Here is an 8,264-nt window from a genome sequence, read left to right as displayed (position 1 = left end):
CTCTCTTCCCCCCCCGCTCTCTCTCCCTCTCTTCCCCTCCCCCCTCTCTCCCTCTCTTCCCCCCCCCTCTCTCTCCCTCTCTTCCCTCCCCCCTCTCCTCCCCCTCTCTTCCCCCCCTCTCTCTCTCTCATGAAGGTGATTTATGAAGGTGAAAATAGATTTGTGTGTGCATGCGCGTGCGTGTGTATGTGCGTGTGTGTGCTTCTGTATGCTTGCATGTGTGTATGCGTGCATGTACGTGACATGATTAAAAGGGGCAGAAAGCACTGATCCCTTATCAGGATTCAACTGCTCCAGCGTTCCAGTTTAGTGGGGCCTCATTAAATGCATTTTAATTCCAAATCCATAGAGACTAAACAAGCGCCAGCAGGGAAAATGTCAAAAACAATTTTTCCTCCTGTTCTTCAGCTGGGTTTCAATGTTGAAGTTTCAATTGTAAAACATTATTAGTTGAAGTGATGGATGTTGAAATCAACTGAAATTTTGACTCAATCGACTTTAAACGGTAGGAGTCATGAATCAACAATGCTTGTGGATCAGTGCAGATATTGGAACTTGGACGGGAATCACCGGCTACCTCGGACAAGAGGAGCAGGAAATGTCAAGCCACTTCAAGAAGAAACCAAACCGCACACCATCAATTCAAAGTAGGCCAGTCGGCTGCTGGAAGCCAGACAAACGTCTCTGGGAACAGGCAGAACCAGCCTGTAAAGTGCTATCCACAGACCAGAAAACAAACATGAGTCACACAAATATAAGGGGTTGATGCAGGTTTGCTGCATTGTGAAGGGGACCATCCTCCATTTGCAAAACACATGGGCAAACATCAGCAAGAGGTCCCCCCCACCCCCGTGGATGTTTTAAGACCACAGTAAACAATTGAGCTCACGACAGCTGCTCAAAACATCACTTAAAAGCAGCATGACAGGGTTGCCAGGCCCCCAGGATTGTCTTCAGTCTCTGGGAATGAAGGCTTAACGTCCAGGACACTGCTGTGTGCATCTCCGGGAGAGTAAAATAAATCAAACAGAAGTTTTTAAAAAAATGTTCTATAATTTTTCTTTGAATACTTGTTTACTGGCTTTAAAAATATTGGTGGGGGCGGTGGGTTTGGGGTATAGGGTGTTTGACAGGCTGTGGTGGAGACATGAGGACATCGATGTAATCTCCAGGATCACATCCGTCCAGAGTTGGCAACTTCAGTGAAAGATGTGCCAGCACGAGGCTCTGTGCTAAATTCCAACGCACACTGGCTTTGTGCAGACATGGGCCCGTTCATTTTAAACAAGGACAGTACTCACAGGACAAAGGCATGTACAGGAATGTTGTCCTGAAACTCTGAGGATTAACGTCCTTGACACTGCTCACAGCAACTCAGGAGAAAACTCACAAGAATATTGAAAATGCCCCCCTGCCCCCACAACCCCATCTTCTTTGAGCACTTGCATTTATTCATTACAGAATATTAGGATCAGTAAAAAGCTGCTTGGACGATTCTTGACCATCAGCCAATCATGCCAGGTAGCCAAAGACAGGGTGGTTGAAACCAAGAGGGTCACGTGAAAACTGAGATCCAGGAGGCTCAGAATTGGCAATCCAAGTTACAAGCCTTTGTAGGTGCCTCAGACCTTTTCAGGCAAACACACATTTCACAAATGACTTACTTCCTTTTTCTCTGGAGTTGCAGAAGGCCTGGAATTTATGACCTAACACCCCAGGCCAAGGAGCTAGGTTGTGATGCGGGCATCCTAGCCCAGCACTGGGCAACACTGAAACATTCAAACACCCAGTGAAGATTTGCCTTTTTCTACATTCACAAAGTCAAAACTCTATCCATCAACTCAAATTGTTCCCGCCATTAGCTACAGAGGCACTTGATCCCGGTGTTCAGCAGCTATACGGCACAGCCCAAAGTTGGAAACAAAACAATTGTATTGCCTGGTGTAGCTTGCAATTTGATTGGTCATGCTAAGAGTATTTTATACATCCACCAATGAGCGTTGCTAAAATTCTATTGGAAAGCTGACAGGCTTTTAAATTCCAGGTAAAGCAGGTTCCATTTTATACCGGAATCTAAACTGGAGTGAACTGGGAAAAGGAACCAGTAAATACTGCAGCCGGTGGGTATCTGAAATTAAGGCAGAAAATGCCGGAAACACACTGCAGGTTAGGCAACCTCTGGAGGTTGTATTAAAAGTATCAGGTCTTTGAATTGGTGCCAGAACTGTAAGATGTTAGGGATGAGCAGCTTACGAGGGAAGATAGCGCAGAGGGAAAGGGGTTGTGGGAAAAGTGTCTGCACATTCAAGAGGAATGATCTGTAAAGTGATGTGGTGCCGAAGGAGATGATAGCACGACAGGATCATATTCGCTCCTGAAGAAAGAAAAGAGGCATGTTGAGGGGAATAGAGATATTGGAGCTCCAGGAATTGCGCCCTTGGAGGCAAGTATATCTGATCACTGGGTACAACAATGTTGTAAATGCACTTGTAAAGATTTCCTATGCTGGCTGTAGTTAGGAACATCAGAAAGACTTCACTAGAAACAGTGAACACAGAATGCCTTCCTCAACGCTTTATCGTGTAGATAGTAGAGGACCTCTCATCCCATCACAGATGTATTATTAATGGAATTACTTCCACATTGGATCTTTAAGCTTCATGATTAATTGCACTCTTTCTATTTTAATCATTCTCATCAGCACTGCTTATATTCGACTTCCCTCCCACCTTCGTTAACATCAGGTTTAATTGTAATCGACATATTTTCCCAAGTCGCTGTCCCTTGTACTGCTTTCTCAGAGCTGCAGACCCATTCTCCGTCCTTCATTCTATGATTTGTTTTGCGTCCCTCTTTTCTGTGATCAGGATTTGTTAGCTCAGTGCCTACCAGCCGGAAGAATATTTAGATAAGGGCCTTTCAAATGACAGTGGTTGGAATGTCACGTAGAATACTTGGAGCAGAATGCCCTGCAGCATTACTTTCTGTGTCATTTACATCCCTTCACTGGCTAAAAAAGTGGACGCCCAGAGTCTGTGGCAGCCATCATTAAATTTGACTCGGGCACTTTCTTCACAGGTCTGGCAATTCCAAATGGCAGGTTTCTGACAAGCACCTTGCTTATGCTTCTACTTTCTAACCAGGGAAGGATCATTCCAGAAGTCAAAGAAAGCAATTCAGGGGCACCTTCAAATGGAATCACCTAGATTCTCAATACAATACTTCAAAAGGTCAATAGGAATCAGGTTTTCGTAACAATTAGGTCAGTGTCCCAATATCAGAAGATCCATTTGCTCAGTTGGCCAATGCAGAGTTACAGGTAAGTTCAGAAGTAAGAAGTCACAGATCAAATGTGTGGCATGGTACTGAGGGAGTGCCACACTGTCAGAAGTGCCACCTTTCGGATGAGACATTAAACCAAGGCCCTGCCTGTCCTCTCTGATGGACATTAAAGATCCTATCGCACAATTCAAAGAGCAGCAAGGGAGTTTTAGGAGACAGTGGCATAGCGGTAATGTCACAGAACTAGTAATCCAGAGGCCCAGACTAATGCTTTGAGGGTTTGGGTTCAAATCCGACCATGGCAGCTGTTGGAATTTAAATTCAATTAATGAATCTGGAATATAAAGTTAGTCTTAGGAATGGTAAGCATAAAACTATTGATTGTTGTAAAAACCCATCTGGTTCACATAAGTCCTTTCGGGAAGGGAATCTTCCATCCTTACCAGATCTGGTCTACATGTGACTCCAGACTCATAACGGCCCTCAAGGGCAATTAAGGATGGACAATTCCCACTTCCATTAAAAAAATAAAGAAAAGAAATCCCATTGTCCTGGCCATTATATTCTTGTAACCTGACTGCTCTGATAATCAACCCTTCCCTCAGTTTTCAGCTCCACAGAAATTAGTAGCACAACAATTTAGCCTAGCAGTCATTCTAACTCAGCAGACAATTAAACTGCGGAAGGCACACTCTTGTTCTCATCCAATGGCAATACACATGCAGTGGGGGAATCACGGACACTGATCAGGGACAGAAACGTTTCTGCTCCGTTGATCACTGGAGATCCCTTTCTGCCTTCATACCCAGAATCAATTAGAGCAGCACAGAGCAGGAACGGAGTTTGGGACTTTGAGTCTGCACAGCTTTGAGCTGCAAAGAGTAGTGCCTTTCCCCTTTGGGCTGTGGGGGGAGGGCTTCCTGCCAGGGCCACTCAGCTCCAGAACTCATTACAACCTTGGTCCAAAGATGGACAAAAGAGCTGCACCCAAGAGCTAAGGCGAACGTGACTGACCTTGACATCAGGGAGCCCTGGCAAAACTGAAGTCAATGGGATCAGGAAGAAAATTCTCCACTGGTTGGACTCATACCTTGCACAAACGAAGATGATTGTGGTTGTCGGAGAGCAATCATTTCAGTCCCAGGACATCTCAGTAGGAGCTCCTCAGGATAACATCCTGGGCCCAGCCATCTTTAGCTGCTTCATCAATGATCTTCCTTTCAAGGTCAGAAATAGGGACGATTGCACAATGCTCAGCATTATTCACCACTTCTCACATACTAAAGCATGCCCATAAGCAGAAGACCAGGACAATATTCAGGCTTGGGCTAAGTGACAAGTAAACATTTGCATCACTCAAGTGCTGGCAATAACCATCTTCAACAAGATGCTTTTGACATTGTTAAATGCAGTGAGCCACCACACAGATTAACCTGTCATTTGTCTCACTCTTTGTGGACCTGACCACAGGTATATACTGCATCTGTGCACAACAGCAACTGCATTAAAAACGTAATTTATCAATTTTTGTACTAAGGATGCAACAATCTCGTGCAATGAAGGCAATACAATGACGGCGGCAGAAACAAATCTGGATGCGGTTGGACCAGGTTGTAATGCTCCCCACTGTCCTGTCCATGATCACTTTCAAATATTTGTGCCTGAGGGAGGAACACTTGGCAGATGTGGCAAAAAGCACTGAGTGCTGGCTTAGCTCTTAGCTGTGCCTGACCTGCATTCGGTGTCCAGGCAAAGGTTGGGGGTGGGAGGGGGGAGTGGTTAAGAAGGTTGGAAAAATTAACTACCTTCTGACAAAGCACAGTTCCACGCAAGTAGGCAAGGATTGTTCAAATACTTGGTTGCTCACACTTATAATGTTCAGTTCCGTCAAATTTCTGTTGAGAAAACTGGGAAACATCAGTGAAATTATCTCTCATCATCTTTGACTCCAGTGGACATACATATGAACTAGGAGCAGGAGTAGCCCATTCGGCTCCTGAAACCTGTTCCACCATTTGATACGATCATGACTGATTTACGTTTTTATCTACCCCCATAACCTTTGACTACCTTGTCAATCAAGAATCTAACTTGGCCTTAAAAATACTCAGTGACTTCGCCTCCATTGATCTCTGGGGAAGAGAATTCCACATCCTAACAGCCAGCTACTAAATTTACTGCAGCAATGACTTTACAAGCAGCTGACTCGATATCTCCAGAACTATGCACGGATATGTACTTTATTCAACGCTCATTTGTCAGCTGAAGCCCTAACCCTGGCCTTTCTTAGCTCCAAACTTTACCATTAATGCTCCCTTGGCCAGTCTTCCATCTTTAACTCTCCATAAGCTGGAGCTCATTCAAAAACCTGCTGCCTATATCCTAGCCTACATCAAGTCCCGTTCAACCATCACCCCGTGCTCACTGATCTACATTGGCTGGCTCTCTCTTGTCCGGCACTGACTCCCATTTTGAAAATTTCCATCCTCGTTTTCAAATTCTTCCAGTCTTGCCCCTCTCTATCTCTGCACCTCTACAACTAAGAACAAAGAACAAAGAACAATACAGCACAGGAACAGGCCCTTCGGCCCTCCAAGCCCGCGCCGCTCCCTGATCCAAACTAGACCATTCTTTTGTATCCCTCCATTCCCACTCCGTTCATGTGGCTATCTAGATAAGTCTTAAACGTTCCCAGTGTGTCCGCCTCCACCACCTTGCCCGGCAGCGCATTCCAGGCCCCCACTACCCTCTGTGTAAAATATGTCCTTCTGATATCCGTGTTAAAACCCCCCCCCCCCCCCCCCCCACCTTGAACCTATGACCCCTCGTGAACGTCACCACCGACCTGGGAAAAAGCTTCCCACCGTTCACCCTATCTATGCCTTTCATCATTTTATACACCTCTATTAGGTCACCCCTCATCCTCCGTCTTTCCAGTGAGAACAACCCCACTTTACCCAATCTCTCCTCATAACTAAGCCCTTCCATACCAGGCAAAATCCTGGTAAACCTCCTCTGCACTCTCTCTAAAGCCTCCACGTCCTTCTGGTAGTGTGGCGACCAGAACTGGGCACAGTATTCCAAATGCGGCCGAACCAACGTTCTATACAACTGCAACATCAGACCCCAACTTTTATACTCTATGCCCCGTCCTATAAAGGCAAGCATGCCATATGCCTTATTCACTACCTTCTCCACCAGATATCCAATCCTGCTCCTTCCAATTTCCTTCATTCCACCACTGGTGGCCGTGTCTTCAGCTGTCTGGTCCTGAAGCTCTGGAATTCCCATCCTAAATCCCTCGGTCCTCCTTCAAACTTGCCTCTTTCCAGCTATTATAATACCTTCATATTTGGCCAAGCGTCAAATTTTGTCAGATAAGGCTCCTGTGCAGTGTCAAGATGTTTTACTACTTTAAAGACACTATAAAAATGCACATTGTTGTTGATGATACTGACCCAAAACCAAGGTCGTTAAGTTTTCGCCATCCATCCTTTTCTACAGATAAAACATAGATGTTGTTCTTATTTTAAAAGCATTATATCTCAACTTCTTTCGCCTGCCTCCATGACTTGATGGATAAACACATCACCTTATAATGGCAGTGCCTGGTTACAACCTGCTCTGTGTTGAGTTAGCTGGGCTACACTATTATTTCTGGAGGTGGGAAGAAAGAAGGAGAACAACAATGGTTCCTTGTGCTAAGGGTAATCGAATAACCGATGGTCACAGGTCAATGTCTGCTAAGGACTAGAAACAACTGTGATACCCACCTTAAAGGAATGACCTACTGACCACAGTCTGCTGGGAAATGGTCAGGTTATCATTACCTGTCCAACTGCATCCCAGCACCAGCTGCTATGAGATTAAAATAAAAAATATCAAATTCTTGAAGAATATTCTTTCAGAGACACTTCCTACAGAAAGATTACCCAATAGACAGCCCGTTATGCTGAAATAAAAGCAAAATACTGCGGATGCTGGAAATCAAATCAAAAAAACAGAAAATGCTAAAAAAACTTAGCAGGTCTGGCAGCTTCTGTGGAGAGAGAAACAGAATTAACATTTCAAGTCCATGTGATTCTTCTTCATACCAGCCCTGAAGTCATATGGACTGGAAACATTACCTCAGATACGCTGAAGACTAATATCTGGAAAGCAATAAAAGGCTTGATGTAAATATAAACCTATGGCCAGGTATGCTGAGAAACATCAATGTCATTAAGACCTATTTATTTTTTTTAAACTGCCTGATATTTGCACGCTGGTCTTTAAATTTGGCCCAAATATATTCTTGGATGTTGGACTGCCCTGTAATTTCTTAACACAGAGGTAAAGATCCACACACTCAGTGATGACCTTCCAACATACAGAGTTACTGTCTTTAGAGGCAGCCTGAGAGCACACATTGAACTACTGTACAAATGAGTGTTTCTGTCCATGACATCCTTTTAATGAATGTTACTTCAGTGGAGTAGCGCACTATCAGAGGTGGCATCTCTTGGACAAGAAATTAAACTGAGGACTTGACAGCTTTCTCACATTGCTGTGAAAGGTTCCAAAGCATCATTTGAGAGTAGGGGAATTCTCGCCAGAATCTTGGCTAATTTTATCCCTGAACCAACACAACTAAAATAGCATTCATTTCAGTGCTGTTTGCTTTGTGCAAACTGACTGCCACTTTTCATGCATTGTAACAGTAACTGCAATTCAACGGCATGGGTGCAATTGGAATTTCCTGAGGTTGTGAATGGTGTTGTATATATACAAGTTTTATTCTGTTATACTGTCCCTTCTGATGGCACTGTGCCTTTAAGAATTTTTAAAAAATGTTCTCTGCAATTATAAGCAGGTATCGAGCTGTCTGCTTAGACATCTGTTTATTGCTCCTTAAATGCGGTTCTGTTTATTTTTAATCTGGGCTTAATGCCCTTTCTGGAAGTTTACAACCTTTTGAAGTGTTGTGGGAAAATTGATTGACA

The 8,264-nt window shown here is 44.2% G+C and overlaps 1 protein-coding gene across 1 annotated transcript in view; it reads right to left on the bottom strand.

The window, feature by feature from the left end:
* Positions 1-6,573, bottom strand: part of mtss1lb (MTSS I-BAR domain containing 2b) — a 184,388-nt gene extending 177,815 nt beyond the window's left edge. Inside the window, exon 1 of the mRNA XM_078212018.1 lies at positions 6,472-6,573. Within this exon, the coding sequence (XP_078068144.1) occupies positions 6,472-6,573 (102 nt within the window). The remainder of the gene's footprint in view (positions 1-6,471) is intronic.
* Between the last annotated feature and the right edge of the window lie 1,691 nt (positions 6,574-8,264).

The sequence above is a fragment of the Mustelus asterias genome, chromosome 4 (genome assembly GCF_964213995.1).
Source record: "Mustelus asterias chromosome 4, sMusAst1.hap1.1, whole genome shotgun sequence".
Taxonomy (NCBI): Eukaryota; Metazoa; Chordata; class Chondrichthyes; order Carcharhiniformes; family Triakidae; genus Mustelus; species Mustelus asterias.
The sequence above is the reverse complement of the archived record's forward strand: the minus strand, read 5'-3'. Positions and strand labels throughout refer to the sequence as shown.